This window comes from Schistocerca cancellata, chromosome 8 (assembly GCF_023864275.1).
Source record: "Schistocerca cancellata isolate TAMUIC-IGC-003103 chromosome 8, iqSchCanc2.1, whole genome shotgun sequence".
In the NCBI taxonomy this organism is placed as follows: domain Eukaryota; kingdom Metazoa; phylum Arthropoda; class Insecta; order Orthoptera; family Acrididae; genus Schistocerca; species Schistocerca cancellata.
In genome coordinates this window covers 338353566-338380005 of record NC_064633.1, presented here as the reverse complement: position 1 = coordinate 338380005, position 26440 = coordinate 338353566, and the positions used below count along the sequence as shown (strand labels likewise).

At 41.4% G+C, this 26440-nt stretch overlaps 1 protein-coding gene across 1 annotated transcript in view; it reads left to right on the top strand.

Annotated features, from left to right (window-relative positions):
* Positions 1-26440, top strand: part of LOC126095556 (ankyrin repeat and SAM domain-containing protein 1A-like) — a 452630-nt gene that overhangs the window by 122234 nt on the left and 303956 nt on the right. The window contains exon 2 of the mRNA XM_049910334.1: positions 20805-20885. Coding sequence (XP_049766291.1) covers positions 20805-20885 — 81 coding nt within the window. The remainder of the gene's footprint in view (positions 1-20804; positions 20886-26440) is intronic.

The following is a 26440-nucleotide window of genomic DNA, read 5'->3' as shown; positions in this document are numbered from 1 at the left end:
CACAACATGGGAATACCACGATTATTTTAGACGTCAAAGCGTAGGCCCATCTACAACTAGTAAGGGAGTTTGATTAACTGGTTGAAGCAGTTTTAAATGCGCTCATTTTAGGCTAAGCTTGACCATGAGCGTTGTAAATATGACTTGAAACTACAAATATATCCAGTCCCATTTATTATACTTTCTACTGCGGACTTTGGAGGATTACACCACCATCATAAGATGGATGTATTGCCTGTACAACCTATAGGTAAGCTATTCAATTTCTGGATGAAGAAAAATGTTTTGATTCCTTAGATGAACAGCGATATAGCTATACACTGACAAAATAAAAAAAATCGCAACACCAAAAGAATTAATGTAGAGTAATGGAATTTTGGGAATACATTTGCCTTGGTGACATTGCAAGATCACAGGTTAACCTACCGCCAGAATGTTGAATGCAGGCATGTAAATGTGCATACACTGTGTTTTATAGGTGTCGGATGTCAGTTTGTGGGAGTTCCATGCCTGTCGCACTTGGTCGGTCAATACAATGCTGGTTGTGGAGGAGGATGATGATGTCGTCCTATGATGTCCCATATGAGCTGGATTGGAAACCAATGCGATGATCGACCAGGCCAAGGCAACATGTCGACACTCTGGAGAGTGGTGTGTGGCCGAGTATTATCCTGTTGGAAAACATCCCTTGGAATACTGTTCATTAGTGGCAGAACAATAAGTCGAATCACCAGACTGACACACAAATTTCCAGTCAGAGTTAGTGGGGTAACCACAAGTGTGATTCTTCTGTCTTACGAAATCGCATCCCACAACAGATTAGATTAGATTAGATTTACTTTCATTCCAATTGATCCGTAGTGAGGAGGTCCTCCAGGATGTGGAACATGTCAGAAAAACAACAATACATGACAAATATTTACAACTAAAACAAATAAGCTAATGTACCATTCCACAGGTCCCAAGTGGAATGATCGTCATTTTTTAATGAACACTAAGTCATTTTAGAAATACTAATGCACTGAATTTAAAATAAAAAAGTTTTTTATTTATTTATAAGGTAATAAACATGTAATACAACTACTGTAATACTTATTTACAATGAACACATTACTGCACTGAAATGGTGCAGAAGTTATGTTGTACTTATATACAAATCAGTTGGTTTTACTAAGAAATTCAGCAATGGAGTAGAAGGAGTTGGCCACCAATAAATCCTTTAGGCTTCTCTTAAACTGAATTTCATTGGTTGTTAAGCTTTTTATGGCTGCTGGCAAGTTATTGAAAATGTGTGTTCCTGAGTAATGCACACCTTTTTGTACAAGACTAAGTGACTTTAAATCCTTGTGAAGGTTATTCTTATTTCTAGTATTGATTCCATGAATTGAGCTGTTGGTTTGAAAAAGTGATATATTTTTAATGACAAATTTCATTAAGGAATAAATATATTGGGAAGTAGTAGTTAATATCCCTAGTTCCCTAAACAGGCTTCTGCAGGATGTTCTTGAGTTCACACCACATATAACTCTTACTGCACGTTTTTGTGCTCGGAAAACTTTAGCTTGGCTTGATGAATTACCCCAAAAAATAATCCCATATGGCATTATGGAATGAAAGTAAGCATAGTATGCCAGCTTTTTCATTTTTATATCCCCTATGTCTGACAAAATTCGTATTGCAAACAGAGATTTGTTAAGACGCTTCAGCAGTTCTGTGGTGTGCTTCTCCCAGTTGAATTTATTATCAAGCTGTAATCCCAAGGATTTAACACTGTCCACTTCTTCTATCTTCTTGTCATCGTATGTTAGACATTATGAAACGTCCCCTTAGAACAATTATACACGACTGTGCTTAAACTGACATACAATATTATTTAGCGCAACGCAATCTGACTTTCAAAAATCCCTACAAAAGAATGGCCCTGACTAACATTAACCTATATCTTTCACAAATCACTTGCCTCACAAAAATCTTCGTTACTCGAACTACTGCAATACAGCGAGCGCCACTACTGCCAGCTAAATAAAAGATTCAAACTACTGAAGGCACTAACTACTGATAAGGATAGTTAGCAAATGAAAGATATTAATAGAGAACAAACACTGTATTTACCTTAATATCATCAAAAGTCATAATATATGTAATTTCAAAACTCCGCCATCTCTCTCCTCACATCCACCACTGCTGGCGGCTCACCTCTAACTGCGCAACGCTACGCGCTGTTCACATCCAGCTGCCGCTGAACAATGCAAACTAGCCACAGACTGCACACAGCACAGCCAGTGATTTTCATACAGAGCGCTACGTGGCATTACCAATATAAAAATCTAAACAGCCTACTTACATAAAGAAAACATAAACAGCCTACTTACAACATATGCTCTTGGGACACCCCTTAAAAGTTCTGAACTGCATGTAGTGTGTTTTTTCAAAGTTTAGTGACAAAGAATTGGCTAGGAACCAGTGATTAATGTCCACAAATATTTTATTGTTGATCTTTCTAAGACGACTTTTGATTTGCTATTTATTGCAATGTTTGTATCATCAGCAAACAAAACAAACTTGGCATCTGGTAATGTTACTGATGAAAGGTCATTGATATACACAAGAAAAAGTAAGGGCCCCAAAATGGAACCTTGTGGGACCCCACATGTAATTAGTTCCCAGTTGGATGATGCCTGATAGCTTGATACATGTCTCTTTCCTAATAACACCCTTTGTTTCCTGACAGAGATATAAGATTTGAACCATTTTGCAGCATTTCCTGTTACACTATAATATTCTAATTTACTTAAAAGGATATTGTGATTTACACAGTCAAATGCCTTTGACAGATCACAAAATATACCAGTTGCCTGCAATTTTTTGTCTAATGAATTAAGCACATTTTCACTGTAAGTGTAGATAGCCTTCTCAATATCAGAACCTTTTAGAAATCCAAACTGTGACTTTGACAGTATGTTATTTGAGATAAGATGGTTATAAAGACGACTGTACATTACGTTTTCGAAAATTTTTGAGAATGCTGGCAACAGTGAAATTGGACGGAAATTTGATGCTATTTCTTTATCTCCCTTCTTAAAAGGCTCCGGAACGCCGTATACTTGCAATGTTAAAATAACGCTTATAAATTACATCTTTCTTCACAAAGTATTTGAGGTAGGAAGTTGAACGTTTTACAGATTATTTATTGGAATATGGGCTACAACTTAACACAGGGATTTTACAAAATTTTAGTTCAGTTATTAAAGATGATTTTTTTTCAATTGTAATGAAAATTCACAACATTTTTTTTGCAATTTTTTATTTATATATTCAAAAATATACAGTTTTTTGGAAAAAGGCTGTGTTAAATTATGCAGAAGGTACCGTGTAACATTTACTGAAAGTTTGAAACAAATATGTTTGGAAGATCCTTAGAAAACATGTAATTAGTATGAGAAAATAAAAGTTTTGGGAATCGAGCGACAAAGATTGGATTAACTTTCTAGTGCATTCCAGGTCCATAGGATGGATTATTTTCATCCTCTGCAAACTCCTCCTCCAGCTTCCTCTTGTTCCTCCTCCTGTTTACTCTTACTTGTATTTCTAGACTGTTTACAGCCCTGTCTGCAGCCCGAAGGCGTTCCTTGTCTAAAGCAAGCATCGCTCGTACCATGTTAGAACCTATCTTCATTCCCATATTTCTAAATACCTTGCACCTTACAATGTTGCCATCATTGAAAGTCGCAACAGCATCATACACACCAAAGTGAAGTGTTTCTATTCCAACAAATACAGTCTTGGGGATTCTCGACCATATAACACTATTTACACTTTCATTGGGGTTTTTTGAGTTTTTCCGTGAATACACTTTTTCAACAGTTCAGGTGCTGCTAAGTCTCTGAAAATAGGTTTTATCACCTCCATTATTGCATGAGGCAGACTATGCTTATGAGTGTACACCTCACCAGTTAGCAATCCTTTGTTATATTTACACCAACTGTCTTCTTGTTTGGGACACAAGCTATGTTGGGGATTTTCATCGGTTGAAGAAGTATGAAAAAAAAGAGCCCAAACAGCCTTCTTCATTTCGTCGACACTTTGTGTATTTTGCCTAATAGCCATTCCATAATAGTTCTGTATTTTGTCAATTACACTGTCAGTTAACCTTCCCTTCCCATCCAACCCTTTACCATCACTGAGTTTTTGTTTTTTGTACGAAGCTTTCAGTCGCCGAAGTCTTGTTCCCATTCGCTTCTGTACGTGTCGAATACACTCAGATTTCTGCACTACAACATCATCACCATAGGGCTTCAGTCCTTGAACATGTTTGAAACTTTTAGAATCACCGTCACCAAGGTAATTAACATATCGCACTTTATCACACGCCTCAGAACGCTGGAATATACTGGCAACACCAGCCACTTCCATTCCTCCACTACTGCCACTATAGTTAGCTTTGCAATTATTTTCATGTGTACCTTTATATTTTTGTGGACATCTACAATACTTTGATATTACTGCTACATGTAAAACTTTCCCTGTATACATACTGGTGGCAGATACTACACCATGAAGAGATGTGTGTCCCCGTTTATGCCAGGTACCATCGAACGCTGCAGTCAAATATCTGTTACCATTATCTTCCATTACTGCCTCTTCCACAGCGTTCTTCATAGATTCTATACAGACATCTTCTACTTTAGACCCTATTAATTTATTATAGGTCGTAAACTTGGTTGGGGGCTTTGGAAGATTCATGATGCCACAGAAAATTGCACCTGCAGTAGCACCCTTAACAACTGAACGCAAGGAATAAACAAATCTAATGTTGTGTTCGTAGATTTTGCTACCATTTTCTTCAGTTGCAGTAACTGCAACACTGTTCCAAAAGGTGGTCATGTATGAACACTTATCACATTTCAGTTGTATTTCACTAGCAAGTCCTACGTGCTTTATTATGGAGAGTTCCAGACCAACTTCACTACAATGAATACATCTTACACAGTTTGAAAAAATTACTTTGAGAACCGACATATCAAATATTTCATTCACATCCGATTCGCCCATAAAACATTCATAGTTTTCATCATTGAACCAAGCTTCTTCTGTGAAGTATTTTCTTTCCCACTTTGACTGCTATGGGCAGGTGTACTTGAGAGGTTAGGTTCACTCACTTGGTTATCGTCTTTATTGTTTACAGTAATAACACATACCTTTGGCTTTCCAGCATTTCTCCTTTTCTTAAAAGCCTTCAGAGGATTTCTAATAACTGTACTTTTACTCATTATTATACTTCAACAAAACAGAGACTCAAGAAACAGAATTAATTACGAATATTTTCGAGATAACGACAGAGTAAATAAACATGAAACAATCGACAATCACACCAGCGATATATATTGAACCATCACAGGTTAGCCACAACACATACTTTATCTCACATCACTAAAATGTACCTGATGAACACGGACGTTAATAATAACACCATTTGACAGCAGTTTAACAGCGCCACAGTGGGTCACGCCCATGTAGAACACATTTCAAAAAAAAATTTAAAAATAGTTGTAGTCTTCGGAATTGAATAAATTATATATCTATTAAAAGGTAATAGTCTGCAGATTTAGAAAACGCAAAAAAGTAAAAATTGAACTTTTCATGATTTTGAGCCTTTCCGGAGCCCCTTAAACAGTGGCTTAACTTCAGCATATTTCAGCCATTCAGGAAATATTCCACTGATAAACGACTGGTTACACAGATGTTACTTAGCTCAGAATCACATTCTTTAATTAACCTTGTTGATATTTCATCATATCCACTAGATGTTTTTGATTTTAAAGATTTTATGATGGACATTATTTCTGTTGGGGTAGTGAGGGTCAAATTCATATTATGGAAGTTACTTGAAATGTATGGTCTAAGGTAATCCATAGCAGCATCTACCGAACCTGACAACCCCATCTTTTCAGTAACAGTTATAAAATTTTTGTTAAAAAGCTCTGCAACACTATACACATGTCGCCAATGTATCATTTACTCTATTTGTTCCTCTTCATGTCTGGTTCTACCGGTCTCCTCCTTCACTATATCCCATATTGTCTTTATTTTGTTATCTGATATGACTATCTTTTCCTTGTAATATATTTGCTTTGACATCCGTATTACAGTCTTTAATATTTTGCAGTATTTCTTATAATGTGCTATAGCATCAACATTGGAAATGTTTCGGATTGACAGATACAGTTTTCTTTTTGTTTTACAAGATACCTCTATTCCTCGAGTAATCCATGGCTTCTTTGTAGACTTTGCTCTAACCTAAGTCCAGATGTAGGTCCAGTGCCTCTAGCACGCAGTCACTTTGGTTGTAGGCCATCAGCAAACACACGGCCATCGCTGCCATCGAGGCACGGCCGGTTTTCAGCAGAACAGGCAACAGACGTCCACCCTGTCTTTCAGTGAGCTCTCGTCTGACACTAATGAAGATTCAAATGGCTGTGGTTGGGAGTCAGTGGGACGCACTCTACAGGGCGTCTGACTCGGAGCTGTGACAGTTCGTTGTGTCACTGTGCTGCGAGCTGCTTCTCAAATTCCTGTTGCAGATGCAGTACAACGCGCCAGGGCCATACACAAAAAACGATGGTTTTCCCTCTCGGTAGTGCCACGTGGCGGCCGTCCGGCGCTCGGTATTCTTGAGACCGTACATTTTCGTGTCCACCGCTACGAGTAATCAGTACAGTGGCTACATTCCCGCCAAGTCTATCTGCAATATCGCAGAAGAAACATCCAACTTCTCGTAGCCCTACGGTACAACCTCGTTCAAAGTCAGTGAACTGTTGATAATAGCGTCTTTGTGGCCTTAAAAGCATCCTGACTAAATCACGAACGTTGCCGCGTGTATTTAAAGCTAACCATTCGTTCATGTCGCAGAACACCTTGGTGTTGCGATATATATATATATATATATATATATATATATATATATATATATATACTGCTGTTCATACATGCAATCAAAACATCCACACAACTTTGAGTTTTGTACTGAAATTGTTGCGTGCTGCTGCCAGACATTGACACAGATAACCCACTAATCATACATTTATAGATTATTGATTAACATAAATGCACTAGACGACGGAGGTAAAAATCATCTGAAACTTCTATGGAAAGTATTATAAATGTGACTTCTTACAGTACTCTGTAGTTTCATTTGATTGGTGGAAAGTAGTAGCACACCATCTTCCGTATCTCATAAAGTGTTACGGATATCAGAGTTCATGTAGATAAGGACAATGTGTATTTGTGTTGTGGGAGTAGTATAGCTATGGTCTACAGAGTACTTTGATCTCGAACCGTCAGCTGAAGATTATACAGGGCAATATACTGAGTCAGCTGTAAAATCATACACAGCTTCAGCAGAAATTCTGCATCGCTGGCAAAAACTCTGCCTCGCCGACAACAACTCTGTCTCGTTGGCAAAAATTCTGTGTTCAAAAGTATCAGAACGATCAAAATTATTTATAAAAATAATTATATAAAGCATGTAACGTCCATCATTTTTACGTTTAAAATACATAACCTTTGTCGTCAGAAAAAAAAAAAAAAAAAAAAAACACACACACACACACACACGCACGCACACGCACACGCACACGCGCACACACACGCACACGCACACGCACACGCAAACACACACACACACACACACACACACACACACACACACCTGTCAAAATTCATGCCTAAAACATGACTGTGGATCCTTAAATGAAGAACTCCCATCCTATTTGCATATCTACATTGCTACAAATCACGTGTGGCTAAAAAGTGAAATACTAAGCAAGTAGTTGCCATTTAATTTTTAGGCTTGAATGAGACTATGTACAAAACACGCATGACCAAGCCTGTAGCTGCATAAAATACATATTGGATAAAATACTATGTAAGCATCCAAGATCAAAAAGAGAGATGCAGTTTTAATTCTTGTCGGCTACTGGAAGCGTGCAGTTAAATGTGTGACAGTTAAAGAATGGCAACTGCCTGCGTAGCATGCTATTTTTTGACAACATTGCCCACAGTGGCACACAAACCTGCATGCCTTCAATGGGCCACTCTGGTATTGGTATTGTAATAGCGGGTAAAATGTGACAATCAATGGCTCTGCAGTTTTGTAGCTTTATGGGATTTAGTCATCGTCGAGTGGCTTCGGCTGGCAGCTAGGGCACATCGGAAAAAAAATGTACCCTCTCCCCCTCGCCAAATTGATGATAGTGGCGGCATTACACGGTATTAGCGTAATGTCTCGAAGAGGATGACTACTTCTTTGTCTGGTGTGCTCATCAATAATATGAGGATTTTATGCATGTCATTTAATTATTATAATTATCGTCATGATCTGCTGCCGTGACGTACGAGGGCTGATCATCAAAGATTGTATTTTTTTCTTCTTTTCTTATGTTTATTACTCCTTTGCATGATCTTTTTCAAAGTACTGCCGTCCTACTTGAATGCACTGTTCATAGCGTCTCTGGCAGTCCTCCATTCTTTGTTAGGTCCTTGACAATCGTCTCGACCGAACGAGGTGGCACAGTGGTTAACACACTGGACTCGCCCTCGGGAGGACGACGGTTCAATCCTGCGTGCGGCCATCCTGATTTAGGCTTTCCGTGATTTCCCTAAATCGCTCCAGGCAAATGCCAGGATGGTTCCTTCGAAAGGACACGGCCGACTTCCTTCCCCACTCTTCCGTAATCCGATGAGACAGATGACCTCTCAGTGTGGTCTCCTCTCCCAAATAACCCCACCCAATCGTCTCACTTATCTTCAGCACTGCTTCAGAGTTTTCAAATCGAATGCTCGGAAGCGTTGCCTTTAGTGATGGGAATAAAAACAAATCACAGGGTGCAAGATCGGCGCTGTAAGGCAGATGCGGTAATGTGTTGAACTAAACCAGAAATTGCATGACTTGATTTGAAAGTTGTTGCTGCGCTTTGTCTTGATGAAGTCGCCATCCATTCCGAGAAAGGTCGTTTCCTCGCAACGTGTTCCTCACTTTACCACGTACTGACGTGTAGTATGCTGCTGTAACAGTAGTGTGAGGGAGAACTGCGTGCTGGTAAATCTTTCTATGTCAGTCCAAAAATGTAATCACCAGCACTTCCCCTGCAACAACTTTCACCTTTCTTTGTTGTTGGAGGACCTGGAGATTTCCACGCTGTGTTGGCTCGTTTTCCTTGAGGATCATAAGAATGCAGCCATTACTTATCACCGGTGATAATCGATTCAAGAAACGCATTCCCTCCGTCAGCAAAGAAATTTTGTCTATATTCGCACAGCCTTTTTTGTTCGGGAATCAACAGGCTTGCATGCAGCGGGCACAAACACGGGACGTATTGAGATGAACATGCATAATCATAAAGACATTGCCATATGGAACTCTTCAACACTCCACTGAGGTTACGTAGTTATCCGCCGATCCTCACCGTAGCTTGCTGCAGCTTTTCGTAAATTTCTGTAGCTGTATGGTTTAAACGAACACAGAATTTTATTGCGCCATATTACTCCTCTCGCGTCTACAAAATGAAAAATTACTACCATCCTACCGATAATAGAGTGTTGTCGCCTACAGGCATTATACATAAAAACGCGCTCTTTTAAAATATTACATATAGGAAACAATCAACGAAGCTACAGGAAATGGTGAGTCTAGGGCTTTGTTGATCAGCCCTCGCACGTCTGCACTGGAACAATGAAATATCTGGTTTTTGTTTTCGTTTTTCACACTGTGCAGTAGGGAGCATAGGAATGCCAGATTAAATATTCTGAGCAACGTCACAGTTTTTTCTAAGGGTGTTGTTACTGCACCAAACTTTGAACACTGTTCCACTAAACTGCTGACATGAATCCATGTGCAACTGTCAAAAAGGAAATTTTGAAGACGCCGTATAAAACACTTTTACTGCGCCTAATGATGATCATTTCAAGTTCGAAAACTCTTACGTACGTTTTTTGTTAAAACAGTGTAAATAATAGGAGCATTCATAAATGTTACACTAGAAACAGGAATGGCCTACACTGTCCTTTACACAGCTTTAGTGTACGAGAGGGAGAAGTGAAGTGTTCACCCATAAAGATCTTTGACTACCTAAACACTGATGTAAGTAATTTAATAGACAATGAAATTAATTTCAAACACAAACATAAATCGTATCTGGTTGATCGTTCCTTGTACTACTCCATAGAAGAATTTGGCTTGGGCGCGCTAACGCGTGCACGTGTGTGTGTTTGTGTGTGTGTGTGTGTGTGTGTGTGTGTGTGTGTGTGTGTGTGTGTGAACAGATGTTAGTACAATCGTGTCTTGCACAGAAGATGGCATTCCGGTGAATGGACAACCACGTCAACGATGACGTCAGGGCACCTATTAAACGGAGTAGTGTTCGCCGGTTGGTGCCATATCCACAGTCGCTTTGTATACAGTCACACACGGTGCAGTACGCCACAGATAAGCTGCCTACCAGACTCTCTGTGGTGAAAGGCCATTGGAAAAATGGAAACAGGACAGTCGCAAGCTGATGTTGCCCGATGGCTTAAAGTGAATCGTTCTTTGGTTTCTCGGATGTAGCGACAATTTATAGAGACCGAAACCGTATCCCGAGACTAGAGCAGGGCCGACTGTGTGTGATATCAGAAAGAGAGGACCCTTATTTGGCCGTAAAGACAAGACGGTACAACTTATTACTGCACGGCAACTGGCATTTGACCTCGCAGCATGAACTGGGCGTGTTGTATAGAGACGGTGTACATAAGGCTTCGGCAGAGTTGCGTTTATTGGCGGAGACATTCTGCATGTGTACCTCTGATGCGTCTTCACTGAAGGGAACGTCTAGTGGAGTCGTCAACATGCCATGTGGACGGTCGAACAGTGGGCCAATGTTCTTTTCTCAGATGAGTACCGATTTGGTCTGGAGAGTGATTCTCGATGGATTCGCTTCTGGAAGGACTGTGAAACACAATTTCGAAATCCAAACGTTGTGGGGAGAGACGGATATCGAGGAGGATCGTTAATGGTGTGGGCAGGGATTGTATTGACCATTCGAACACCTCTTCATGAAAGTGTACAGGTGAATCGGCAAGTTGTAACTGCTCTCAGGTATCGAGACGAGATCTTGGGGCCTCATGTGCGGTTGTTGCGAGGTGGGCCCACACTTCATATTGAGGAACGATAATGCTCAACCTCATAGAGCACGGGTGGTTGATGTTTTCTTGGAAACGGAAGATACTGCATTCATGGCATGGGTGTTCGCTCTCCCGATTTGAATCCAATGGAGCATGTATGGAATACGCTAGGTAGTTAAGTTGCATCACGTCTGCATCCACCAAACTTTCCAAGACCTGCGAGCAGCTTTGCAGGAAGAATGGGCTTTATTATGTCAACATGAAACTGATATCAATCACAGCACGCCCCGTCGTTGTCAGTCCTGTATTGCTGCCAGAGGTGGTAATATCCTGTGCTGAGTACATTAACCTGTTGTCGGAATGTATGTGCAAATCCGTTAAGTTGGAAAAAAAGAACAACATTTTTGTTCATGTATGTTCCATATGTTTTGGTTCTGTATTCTGTTGACACTGTTTTATGGCAAAATCAACGCAACCTTACAAGATTTCCGTTTGTTGCTTTAATTTTGGACATCATTACATAATTGTAGTACTGACTCCTTTCACAAGGTAGTGAGATGTCAAATTTATGGTTTACGAAACATGAGAACAACTAAACTATCTAATTTAAGCTAAGTTTTTTTTTTTTTTACTGCAGTATGAAATTAGCTGTAGACCCTTTTTTTAATTTGTGGTAATCGGTGTCCAGCTGCTCTCAAGCCGAAAGTTGGCATGAATACTGCGATATTTTACAACACATATTCCTGTTTGAGGTGTTATCCATTGCCTATACCCAACCTTCGAACTGTCTTAGCTGTCAGTTGTAGGGGGACGTAAAATGTAGCGTGGGCTCCGATCCACGGCGCATCTCAGCATTCGTTACATACGCAAATCATTGCCAGACGTAAAATAACTGGGGGCAGAAAAAAATGCCTAGGATCAGTTAAGGGTAGAACGCTGAGTCTTTACCATTTGAAGCTTGCCGTCTTTTTATTCAAATTACTTACTTTTACAAATGCACTATTCAGTAACTGCTCAATCAGTATTAAATTAAAGAGTAATAAACTTGTTTCCTAGGTAATTCAATTATAGCGAGAAGACATATGTAATTAGATTTGTAATTACAGTAGGGAGTTTTATCTTTGATGGAATAAAGACTTGTAAACCACCTTGTCTATTATTTACTTATACGGATATGGTGTCTGTTCTTTGGGACATGTTCGAAGGAACAGACACCATTGATAACCTGCAGCCGTCTAGAAAGAAATTAGAATTATACTTTAATACCTTCAGCTGCTACCGGGCGTTGATGTATATCAACGGGGACAGGTGAAAATGTATGCCCCGATCGGAACTCGAACCCGGGATCTCCTGCTTACATGGCAGACGCTCTATCTATCTGAGCCACCGAGGGCACTGCAGGGACTATCTCGCGCACGCCTCCCGCGAGACCTACATTCTCACCTTGTATGTCCACACACTACATTCGTAGTGCCCCACCCCAACACACTCATTACTCGTGGAAGACAATCTTACCAAGTCCCGTAAAACAGACACCATGTCCGTATAAGTACATAGTTCAGGCAACACCGGCCATGACCTCCTTCTTCTGTGCGGATGCACACATATTCCCCGAACTCTTACGGGACTTAGTAAGAATGTCTTCCACGAGTAACGGAGGCTCAGATGGATAGAACGTCTGCCATGTAAGTTCGAGTCCCGCTCGGGGCACACATTTTCACCTGTCCCCGTTAATATACATCAACGCCCGGCAGCAGCTGAAGGTATTAAAATATAATTCTAATTTCTCTATTAATCGTGGAAATGGAGTTAATTCAACTTCTTTCATTTGACTGACATCTTCATTGTCACTCTTCAGGTGTGGCACTTCTGTATCTGCGTTAGGTTACTCTTCATGAGTATCCAAGCCAGAAGTAATCATTTTGTAGATTTTGATGTTTTCACCTTTGGTGTTTCTGCGAAAGATTCCTACAGAAACAGCATCGAACAGAAATTTTCAGTCTTATCTTTCGTACGTGCTTGAGCCTTTAGCGTCGTCTTACCCACCATTGAGCTACTGAGTAATACCGTAACTGGCGAAATTAAATGGCTGCCAAGTTGCATGTCTGGCCTTGATTTTTGTTACAGACAAGTTCAAGCCGTCGTAAGAACTGGAGAGACAAGTACTGGCCGCTATTCTGTGTAAACACACGTGAAGGTAGTTACGAAACGTTTCAGGTTCTCGCTAAACGACATGTACGTTATTCCTCACCTGGATAATTTTTTGGCGCGGAAAAGCTTCATCTGCGAAACGGCTGTCAAGAGTGACAAATGGCTTGTAGTGTGATGTTTAATTAGAGACTCGAGCTGGTGGCAGATAGTTTAGAAAAAAGAGTCCATAGCAAAATGGAATCCATTCCTGATTGAGAAAATTCATCCAAAGGCGAGAGCACTTGCCAACGCTGCACACGAAGTTAGTTCATTTAGTAAAAGTGCATGTGAAAGATGTAATCTTACGTAGTAATGTCATTATATGCTGCGCTACAGGCAACAGTAGATTGTAATTAACCAGTGTTATTCCGTCGAGTGGCTGTCGCTCTTGGTGTTGACGACGTGTGTGCCAGGGAAGGCATCATTGTTCGTAAGTGACTTATTACTGTTCGGAAGCGTGAGTGTGTGTGTGTGTGGGGGGGGGGGGGGGGGTTAGCGAGGGAACTCACGACGCCAATGCCCCAGACAACGAAACACAGTAACTACTACTGGCGCCACTATACTCGAGCGTCTTTTGGGGACGCATATGCTTGCGCGTTCGAAATGCATAAAGCAGTGGAATTCCCTCTGACGTTCCAAGTGACCCTTTGCGGAAAAGTCAGCGTTTCCTCAGATCTTTAAGATCCTTGAGTGTTGGTGCCACACAAAAAGTCGCTGTGATCGTCTTAGTCGGGATACTTAACGTATATCACAGAATTAGATCTGAGATTTTATGCAACTCCACCTCCTTTAGTATCTTTGCCAACTCAGAGCTTTAGTTTTCAGTTCTCATGGTGAGGTACATCTTTGTAAAGTTCTTGTCCACTTAACTATGTCATGTTGCATTATAATTCACGTTTCTTTTATAAAAAATCGTAGTGCTACTTAAATCTTGAGTTAATTATCACAACAGGTTCCGTTATAAATGATAAATATTATGTCAGTTCCTCACCTTCAGATTCATTGTTACAGCCAAGAAATTGAAGTGTCAGTAATTCCGTTGCGTACATTGAATACAGCACCGGATCTCAAGATTGTGCCTGTTTCTTGAGGAACTTCAGATTCAGTTGGAATTCACAGTACAGTGTATGCTGGCTAGAGGCGTACAGTTCTATTTCTCTGTATTTCAGACCTTATAAACCTTAAAAGTTAGTTCAACAAAGCTCAGACATTTTTATGTATATTGGTACAGTTCAAATTGGATAGCTCGACGGGTTTCGAAACAGTACTCAACTTCTCGCCGCATGTTCATAAGCCTCTGCTGCAGCCGTAGTCCTTTGTATCAAATCTAACAGATCTCGAACCTTTTTTCTGTGAACAATGTCCCTATGTCCCTAATAGACCCAGATGCACTGAAATCCAGCGCAGTCATATCGAGAGACCGGGGAGGCCAGGCAGTGGAGCCTCCCTTCCGGTCAAACGGTCAGGAAGCGTCTTATGGAGAAATGTGGTAACCTCCCGAGAGGGGGGTCCGGGTGAGAAACGGGCACAATCCTGCTGGAAAACGACGTCGCGGGGCATGTGTGGAACTGCATAGTTCGTGAGCATGTCGAGACAGGTCTGCTCTGTCACTGTCTCGCATGCTCCATGCAAGTCGGTGCTGTTCATGAAAATATGAAGATAACACCTTGGAGAGTCTCTATGACTGCGTATTTACGTAACAGCATAAAATGTCGAGTTGTGTGTACCTATAGCCCGGATACACTGCGTATGTTTGGAACATTAAAGATTTTTGAACTTAAATCTACCAAATCTCGAACCGTTGTTATGTAAACAATGTCCTTGATAAACCTCAATGCACTGAAGCACAGTGGAGTCAGATCGTAAGATCGAGGAGCCGAGAACCTGCATCTTTAACCTTTTGACGTTGGATGAAGGCTTCGTGTAGTCTAGATAATGGATTTAGTATTTAGCCATATGCTTCCACTGTGCCATGCATGTTTTCCAGTGTTGACTACCAACCTTTCATTTGGTTAGCGCCGCGGTCTTTCCCTCTCTCTTCAAACTCAGCAATGAAATTTCTTGATACATTTGCCATATGTTTGTTTTCTTCATGTCCCACCCACTACCATTTCGTTTTCGCTATGGTCTGAATTACGTCCTCTGCTCCAGTCTGTTCCCTGATGCATTGTTGTTTTTCCTGTCTCTGCCAGCAATTCCGAAGGTGTATTTCTTTCGCTTAAGTCTTTTTTGATAACACACATTGATTTTTAACTTTACTTTTCAGAGATATAGGAAGTTTTGAAAAAAAAACTATTTAGTATACCATAAGCTTTCGAGGTAAGTTTTATTCGTCGTTTTATGTCTTTTGCAGCCCATTTAGTCTTAAAGTGACCCAAAAACCCCGGGTTCCCGGGTTCGATTCCCGGCGAGGTCAGGGATTTTCTCTGCCTCGTGATGGCTGGGTGTTGTGTGCTGTCCTTAGGTTAGTTAGGTTTAAGTAGTTCTAAGTTCTAGGGGACTGATGACCATAGATGGTAAGTCCCATAGTGCTCAGAGCCATTTGAACCATTTGACCCAAAAACACAACTAAAGAACTTAGTCGATGGCTTCATTGTTAAATTATACCGTTTTATTGTCGGTATATTAATTATACATTACTTTGGTTTTGTCGTAGGTAATTTACAGGTCTATTTTCAAACCTTCTTTACTGTATTCTTCCGTGCAATATTGCTTGTTTGCACCAGAACCTAACAGTGTAATGTGATGTGCTAATCGAAGATGGTTCAGATTCCTTCTTCGTTTTCGCATTTTAAGGATCTGAAAAAAATGTTTATACAACATTAGTAAAAAAATATATAACATTACTTCCCTATTTAGTGTCCTAGGCTGTTTCGAAGTACGAAGATTCAATCAGCTGGCTGCGATCGAAGAAACTCGAATCTGGTCTCTAATTTACGAATGCATAGAAACATTTTGTTCGCAGCTCGTGGTCGTGCGGTAGCGTTCTCGCTTCCCGCGCCCGGGTTCCCGGGTTCGATTCCCGGCGGGGTCAGGGATTTTCTCTGCCACGTGATTACTGGGTGTTGTGTGATGTCCTTAGGTTAGTTAGGTTTAAGTAGTTCTAAGTTCTAGGGGACTGATGACCATAGCTGTTAAGTCCCATAGTGCTCAGAGCCATTTGAACCAAAACAAAGCTTTGTGTGCAGCAAGTCATTAGTAAGGGTCAACTTTCATACTACACAAGATAGTGTGGTTTCAGTCTGTAACCATTGACAAGTATGGGTCGAATTATCTCTTCTTCTCAGCAGTCTAACAATGGACTTCGTTTGCTTCTAACCAGACCATTGACCTACTACATCAGCTACAGAATTGCCGAGTGACCAGATGTCAGAAAACTCCGACAGTGTCGGTGAATGTAAAATGGTGATACTGCGTAGTGCGGCGTTTTCTTTATTTGTCTGTTGACAATGCCAGCATAATCAGCGAAATTAATGTAGAAGAAATAATGATTTTTAGTTTCGGAGTTGCTGTCATTGAAGTGGTTGTGGGAGCATCTGTGTGTTCTTCACCAACAAGAGCAAATAAAGCCCTGCGAATCGGCTGTTACAAACCAGGCATTCCACAAGCTAAACGACTAAATGACACAGCACTTACACGACTGCAAAGGGAACATCAAGGAGGTGTACAGTTGTACAGCGTAGTGAGACGGCCCCATCTTAGTAATTGGATTAGCCACACATGTGATGTTTTACTCTGCTGGAGTAATAATAATAATAATAATAATAATAATGTTGCAAAGTACCACAAACTTTAATAATCCACACTTAAGCACTGATTTATTGGAAATGTACCTGATGGTACCTATGTTCAAGAAATTAAAATTCTAACAAAGACTTTAGCGCTGGTAAATACATCGTTAAAGTCACTTTGAAAAGGCAGCTTGCGGTAACGATCGTTATGGTCTGGCATAGATCCGTTTTGTTTTTGAATTTAATCAAAGTAAAAGTTTGTGTATGTGAGCGCAAGCTGCACATATACCACAGTTCTCACGAACGGAATCACTGGCGCCGCTGGTTGCAGCGAAAAGTGTTGAAGAAACAAGACTCACATTTTTACGTACCTCTTGGAAGGACGTATACGCAGACCATTCAGATTAAAAGGGTTAATTTCCTGTCGAAAAAATAAAAGTTAATTAACGTTGATAAATGAAACATTGCAGCACATTTTTTTCCCTTGTCAACGAGTGGATTTTACGCTAAAAGCGTGAAAAGAGATGTATACTTCATGCCGTTCGGACGATTGCATGTGTGTACGTAATTACATTTTCATTGCTAAAAGCTTCCTTCTTTTAATTTCATTTTTATATGATTGTTGTACCGTAATTCTCTTGTTTCTTGGTGAAATTAGTGTTCTTTTGCTACCAGTCAACTTTTTAGGTAGCTTCTTGCTATTACTGTTAGAATAGTTAGCTTCAGACTAGTAGACCATCCTTTGCGACAGTTCACTGCGTAGTAGCTGTGGACGGATTTTCATCTCGGCGTCAAGTCGTCGAGCTGCTTTGCTTCAGAGTTGTCCTCCTTCGATTATTTTTATATCTCCTAATTTAAATTTTTCTGGAATAAAACTGTCTACATCGTTTATCAGAATTTCTTTATTTATTACGTCTTTTCGACTATTGTCCTCAAGTATCCAAAGGTTAGAACTTATAAACGAAGGTTCTGTGACAGTAGTGAAAACAGTGCCTCTGATACTGAACCTTATGAGTTGTAAGCTTTCTGATAACTGATAATGGTAGTAGTCGACACGTCGTAATAAATAAATAAATTTTAATATGCGACCTAGAAAGTTTTATTCACAGAATACTCGTAGTGATCGCAACCTCATACAGGAAATTCATTTACTGTATTAATAAAATGAATTAATTGTGCAGGAGCATCTTAAGTGTATTCAGGTGGCCAATATCAAAAGAAAATCGTATGTGCTACGAAATGTACGAAGGGCATTCAGAAAGTTTTGCACAGTCGCCTGTAATTTTTTTTATTTTTTGCAGGACAAGAATGAAATTTTTTGTGAACATACTTGGGACATTTAGCTATACATTGACTCTACACAATGTAGTCTCCATCAGCTGTGACGCATCTGGCCCAACGTTCTTTCCATGATGTAAATGCACTTTCGTAAAATTCTAAGGATTGACTTTTACACTATCGCTTGATACAGGAAATGAGGTCTTTCTCAATATCAAATGTTTTACCGTGCAGGTGGGCCTTCAGACGACCAAAGATGTAAAAATCAGACGGAGCCAAGTCCGGACTGTAGGGAGGATGAGGAACAAATTTCCAACCTATTTTCCTGATTTTCTCCTGCGTCATAAGGGCTGTATGAGGTCTGGCATTGTCGTGGTGTAGTCTGATGAGCCTACTCTGAAGCTGTGGTCTGTTGATGGCACGTCGCAGCAAGCTGTCGTGTCGTCACACATCTGTCATTTTGGATGATTTGATCTATGGTCCCCTTATCCACGTCACTCACTGCCGATGATGGTCTGCCGCATCGTGGATTGTCCAGTAGGGAGAAATCACCTTCTTTAAACCTCTGCAACCACTGCTGGATGCTGCTGCGAACCACTGCGTCCTCCACTAAACAGGGAACAACTTCCTGTGAATCGATTGGCAGAGTCATCTCCATCACCGACCGTTGTCGCAACCTGTCTTCTACTTCACGATCATTTATGGCTCACCTGTAAATAAAAGAAAATACTTTTATACATCAACTTATAGCTAAATGTTCTAAGTATGTTCACAAAAAATTTCATTCTCCTGCCAAAAAAAAAAAAAAAAAAAAAAAATTAGATACAACTGTGCAAAACCTTTTGAACGCTCTTTGTAGTATAGAGAATTCTCCGCCTTCCGCTAGATCTTGAAAACTTGCCATCAGATTTGACGCGCAGGAGGTAACACAGAGAAAGTGAGTAGTTACAATTTTATTGTGTAGCCCCATACTGATTCCGCAGTTACCAATGTAAATATACGGATGCAAGAAATAGCAGGACCAAGAAGAACTCCTGCGACATAAACGACTATCGGTATGCGTTTTTCTACATTTGAATAATTATGATTATTCGAATTTCGCGCCAGTCTCATAAGAATATCGCTAATAGCGCCGCTATGAAAATGCAGATAGGGTTTGCTTTAAATACACGCTGTAACGGTCGTGAGCGTTAGGTACCTTTGAGATTGGTTGTGGTGAGCTGATATTAGTGAGTAACGCTTTTAAGGCGATAAAGTCGCCAGTATCAACATCTCATCGAGTTTGAGTGGGGACGTTTAGTAGGGTTACGACAAGCTAAATGTTCCTTCTCCGATATTGCAGAAAGACTTGGCAGGAATGTAGCCACTGTACATAATTGCTTGCAGCGATGGTCACAAGACAACCAGGCTCCTGACGGCCTTGTGGCACTACCGAGAGGAAAGACCATCATGTTCGGCTTATGCCTCTGGCGCATCATACTGCATCTGCAGCAGCAATTTAAGCAGCAGTTGGCACCATAGTGACACAACGAACTGTTACAAATGGGTTACTTCATATAGCTCCGAGCCAGACGCCCTGTAGCGTGCATTCCACTGACCCCAGACCACCACCATTTGCAACTTAAGTGGTGCCAAGTGAGAGCTCATTGACGGGCAGGGTGGAGGTCTTTTGTGTTTTCTGATGAAATCTGGTTCTCTCTCGGTGCCAGTGATGGTCGTGTGTTGGTTAGGAGGAGGCCAGTTGAGGACCTGCAACCAACCTGTGTGGGTACTAGACACGCTGGACCTCCACTTGGAGTTATGGTCTGGAGTATGATTTGGGAGGACAGCAGGAGCACTCTCGTGGGTATGACAAGCACCAGGACTGCAAAATTGTACGTCAGTTCGGTGATTTGAGTTGTGCTGCCATTTGTGAACATAATTCCATTGGGCATTTTTCAAGAGGATAAGCTTCGCCCACAAACCGCTATTGTAACCCAACATCCTCTTCAGAGTGTCGACGTGTTGCTTTGGCGTGCTTCATCACCAGATCGTCCTTAATCGAGCACATATGACACATCATCGGACGACAACTCCAACGTCATCCACGACCAGCATTAACCGTCGTTGTATTGACCGATCAAGTGCAAGAGGCATGGAACTCCATCCCACAAACTGACATCCAGCACTTGTACAACGTAATGCATACACGTTTGCATGCTTGCATTCAATAAACGGTTTAACCGCAAGAATGGTGATGTACCAACATTTCACATTTGCAATGGCTTATGTCGCGTTTACATTAACCTGGATCCTGCAGTGTTAATCAATTAAATATGTTACCTAGACAGTTGTATTTCATTTTCGACGTTAATTACATTTTGGTGTTGCGATTTTTTTCCGTCAGTATATTTCTCGGTTCGTAGACGAATTGACGGTTCTGACAGCTTGTTATCCGTTGTGTTACAGCCTGCGGAGGGGGCCAGGCGCCAACGTACAGGATGCCAGCGGTTACTCGGCGTTGCACCACGCCGCCCTCAACGGACACAGGTACGTCACGTGCTGTACTGCTCTCTTCTCTCGCGCGGCTGCGTTATCGTCACAGCTTCCCGGTGTTAAATAACAGCGTTCTAATGATGAACCCCCATGAAACTCATTACGAGTTCCAGACAGTTGCCAATTATTGGCGTCTTCAACACAAGACTGTTGTTTATCACTTGTTCGAGAAAAAATTACGATGGTTTACACGTTTATGTTACATGAAATGACAAGATGTAATCAAAAATTACAAGAGCGAAGACTACATTCCTGTCTTGTACCATTTCTAATCATAATACTTCGTTCTTCGTCTTCCGTTCTTATTGTTCCCTTTTGGTTCTTGTACATATCGTGTATTATCCATCTTTTACGACAGATTAAGCCTTGCATTATTCCACATTCCCGAACGTACGGCGTTTCTCCCCCTTCTTGCTGCTAAAACTGCTCCCAAGCTCCAAACGACACATTACACGCGATGCTTGTGCTTACCCAAGATAGATTCCAAATACGTAGGCCTACAGTCCCTCGTGATTCTTCGATTGTATTTCGCTGTTTAGGGGGAGTGTAGACACTTCTTCACTTGAAACATACTGGACTGTCGTCAGCTGCTGTGTCCATATACTACACCGACAACTAGTCTGCGTATGAGATGGCTTGAGAAACCACCTGTGAGATGGTCTACACTTAAATATTAAAGCTTAAACTTGCATTTATTCTTGTTTGAGACACATCCCAGTTATAGCAGCACTGCAAGCCAATGGTAAAAATCACTGAATGGACTGCTCCGATTCATTATTATTAATCGCGATTCGTATTCTATGAATAGTTCTAAGTACGGCAGCCAGCGAACAAGGTCTGTAACACTTAGACAACACTGAAACTGGCCAAGAGACAACCGCATCATGTCTGAACTCTGAAAAACTCCAAAGCTACCGCCGAAAAACTTCTCCCAGCATAAATGCTCCTCACGAAAGCGCAGAAGTGCGCTCCACTCCACTCCAACCAGTCCAGCCAGAGAGTACACGTTACGGCAAAACTCGCAGCTCCTGAAGACGACGGATGTGTTGGTCTCCGAAATAATGTTCATAAAATGGAAACAAGAATTCGGCAGAACACCCGGAATCACATTATTAATTAATCGCGCCGAAAAACGTCACACATCTCACAAAATTAAGAATTCGCATTATTTGTCTTTCATCTTTTCCGTTTACGTTATTCGTTTCAGTTGGTTTATTTGAGCTCAGAATCCAGTTTATAACAGTGCAATCTTTTATGATATTCAAGGAAACATCGACGTTCTGTTGATACGCTCTTGTTTGCTGGAAGTCGATCGGCGTTTTGATGCCCACACTGGTATTGCTAGTTTTTATTTTAATGTCTTAACCGCACTGCTTTTTGAATAGAAGACCAGTTTCGGCTGTGCATTAACCATTTCTAGACTCTAGAATAGAAGTAAAAGAAAGTGCATTACTAAGTACTACATTAAGAGATTTGAAATAAATGACAAAGGTATAACAAAAACGCAATATACCTCTCATTCTAGCCGGCCGGTGTGGCCGTGCGGTTCTCAGCGCGTCAGTTTGGAACCGCGTGACCGCTACGGTCGCAGGTTCGAATCCCGCCTCGGGCATGGATGTGTGTGATGTCCTTAGGTTAGTTAGGTTTAAGTAGTTCTAAGTTCTAGGGGACTGATGACCTCAGTAGTTAAGTCCCATAGTGCTCAGAGCCATTTGACCCATTTGAACCTCTCATTCTGCGGCACTGGAACAAGTCATAACATGTACAACAACACGCATCAAAACTGTCCTGCAGTCTTCAACCAGTCATTCATAGGATGCAAAGTGATCATAAAAGACGTTGATGCGTGCCTATCGTACAAATAAATAAACAAAGCGATTAAAAGGTAATTTATTTAAAAGTTCGTTGCAGAAACGTCTGACACCTCCAGTCTTACAACAGGAACTGTACCCAAGAGAAAGTAACATGCAACTACGAGTAACCTGTACCGTCATAGCGGCGACCGCTGCACTTCACTACACTCTGCCACTGTAAAGTATGCCATCTGTTATTTATCTTGTTGAAACAGTTTTGTAATTTACTTTTTTCCGTTACTCTACATCCTTTCCCATTTCATGTTCATTTTTGTTACATACTGTCGTAATCAAAATATAAACTAGAGTGTAAGAAACCGGACATTATGCATGTTCTCGAAGTTCATTCTGTCTTCTTCCTTTATAAGACTGATCTTCGAGCCCTCACTCAATTTTGGAATGAATTCTGTAACCACGTTTTATTTTTTTTACTATTTTGTTAAATTCTAACCAGTTTAAACTATCCGAAGACGAATACATTTTTAAAAAAATTTGCTTTCTTATTACAACTGAAAATATTTTAAATAAACTCTCTTTTTGTTAGTTTTTGTATTTATTTGTACATTATGTATACTTCAACGACCTCTAGGATGGCGTTGCATCCTGTATATGACTGGTTGAAGCATACATGCAATTTTGGTACGTGTTATTTTACGTTTTATGACGTGTTGGCGTGCAGCGGAATGAAAGGTATATCATGTTTTTGTTGTAGCTTCTATCATGTGTTTCTAATTTCGCAATGTATTACCTAGCATTGTATTCTTTTAGTAATGTTCTAGAGTACGAAGATGGCTATTGCATAGCCGAAATCAATAATTCTGTTCAAAAATCGGTACTGCCGGACAAATAATAACTATGTACATGACCATCGCTCTCCAGATGGTCGTGTTACGCCAAATTCTTCGGTGTTATTAGAATAGACGACTGTGTTTTATGTATCTTCATCTGACACTTCGTAACATGTTTCACGCAATGGCATTAAAGTTTCGTTATCGTCGTACTTGGCTGAAGTAATGGAAGGAAATCTGTTGTGCACAAATGGTTGACTGGTCAGAATATCATCTCTGACTTGACTGACAGAACCCACGTCACCTAATGTACGAGACGCGATGTCATTTTGTATGTACCGCACACATTTATTCTCATAATTCGGTATCTTCCAATGACGATTACGTAATACTAGATCCGAACTATCTCTAGGTTGTAAACGTCATCTCTCTTACTGTTTTCAGTTATTCATAAATCCCAAACCAAAATACAGAAGGTGTTCGTATGTTATGGTGGAGAATGGTCGGTCGGGGTGACTCAGAAGCTCTTCGGAAGCTGTATATTTATTTTATTACAACCAGTAGTTCGCAGTACAACTCGAGCACTCATTAGGCGGAGGACCTTAACCCCCGGATACCGGCAACGAAGTGTTGTTGAAGGGTCCTAGTGCTGTTGTGCTTAGCGTGAGTTTACACCTGTTCACCTTGCGGCTAGTCGTGGTGCGGTTGTGCTTGCTCCACACCCACGTAGAGGCACGTCTCTCTCCTCCTGTGTGGGGAGACTACAGCGCCGCCGTGCGCACAATACAGAGGCATGCGCGACTTTGTGTCGGTGGATGCGCCTGTTCGCGCAACAGCTGCTTGCGCCTAGTGCGCAAGGAAAGTCGCACAGGTACAAACACACTTGGCGCGGCCAAGGCGTTGCGCGACCTTGTATAGTGAACGGTCCCGGCCGTGACCGAGCAACGTCATGGCTGACACGGCCCACTGAGTGTGGAACGCTGGTTCCCGCCGGCTGTGGTAACTGACGAGCGCAGATGTTCAGGAAGCGAACCCCGGGCGGGCGGCTGGTTCGTAGTGACTGGTGCTGACGAGCGCCCCCTGTGGCTCGGTTGCTGGGAGGGCCTCAGTCAGACCTTCGGTCCATCAGGCGGCGACTGCATACCCTAGGCAGGTGGTCCTGTCTGGGTGACGGTAGACGGCAGAACGGCTGAAGAACCGACGATTCGGTGCTTCGATGCGTGCGCAGCCTGACCGGACAACCTGTATTCACGAGGGTGATTTGATAAATCTGTTAAAAAAGCAAGAAAAACTCTTTCTTTGGTAAACAACTCCCCTTAATACTCGAAATAGGATTCTTTGAGGGATAAACACTTGGTCCAGTCATCCTCCAGGCTTTTCATGCCATCAGAAGAATAGATTCTGACTAACGTTGCAAAATACGCATTGACTGCAACTGTCACTTCCTCATTTGACGGAGATTTCTTTCCAGTGAGCCAAATTCTCAAGTTAGGCAACAGGGAGAACTCACTTGGGGCTAGGTCTGGTGAACAGAGTGAATGAGAAACCACTTCAGAGCCCAGTTCATAAAGTTTCGTAGTTGTTACGGCTTAATGGCCGGCATGATGCATTATCCTGGTGAAAGAGCACTTTTTTTGTGTGCAACTTCCAGACGATCCCACTATCAAGCACGAGAGGGTCCAGTTATGGTTTTGCGTTTTTCCGAGTAATTTATGAGAATGTTTCCTTGGGAATCCTCCTAAAAATGTCATCACCTTACCAGTCGACAAAATGGTCTTTTGCGTCTCAGCTGCACTTTCAGCAGCCTTTGTCAGTTGTTTTGACTACTGTTTTGACTCGTGTGGAATGATCAATCCAGATTACATCAAAAGTCACAAATCGGTTCAGAAGATATTGCGTATTCGACTAAACATCGCCAGACATTGTGTTGAAATGATGTGCCAGATGCACGTCTGGACGACTGAGCAATCGCGCCACCCATCTCGCACACAGCTTCTTCACAGCCAATTCTCCATGCAGAATGTTATGCACCCCCTCAGTTGCGACGCCTTCAGTCTCAGCAATCTGACATCTTGGAATTTGTCAGTGGTTTCCATCGTGGTAACCTGAACTGGACGGTTGGAGCGCACTTCGTCTTCGGTGTTTGTCCGACCACGTTTAAATTCATTAATCCAAAATTAAATGGTCCTCAATGCTGGTGGAGAGCCCACGTGAATGTCGTCCAAACAAACCGTGAGGGCCCAACAAAAATTCTTCGTTGTTTCTTGGAAATTTACCAGACTTATCGCATACACACTAAAACGGGTTTGTTGTGCTTTTGCGATTGCGGGAGTCACGTACGCCGAAGTGTCCCTGGTGACAGTAACTGGCCGGCAGGCGGTTCACGACGCCCGGTGAGCGCGGTGGCGCAAGGCTGGTTGTTGGTATTGCCGTAAGTGGCCAGCTTTACGGTATCCATCCCATCTTCTTAGACTCGTGTTGTTACAACAGTTTGGAAAATTTTAGTTCTCCATTTCACATTGTACTCTATTGTATTGCCACTGTGATAACCTTTCTTTTCTGTGTCCTCCACAACGGCTGCAATAGTCAGCTGTTTCCTCAGAGAACGTATTACTTTCGTCTACGAGTTGCGGTAACAACCATTCCGGAATGAGCGAATGGATGTATATAAAAGACTAATTACATCTACTAGATTTTTGAGCGTTCGACTATAGTTCAAAGACACCAGTTACCCATTTCAAAGGAGGAGGAAAAACGTTACCTTTAGATGGTTCAAATGGCTCTGAGCACTATGGGACTTAACATCTCAGATCATCAGTGCCCTAGAACTTAGAACTGCTTAAACCTAACTAACCTAAGTACATCAGACACATCCATGCCCGAGGCAGGATTCGAACCTGCGACCGTA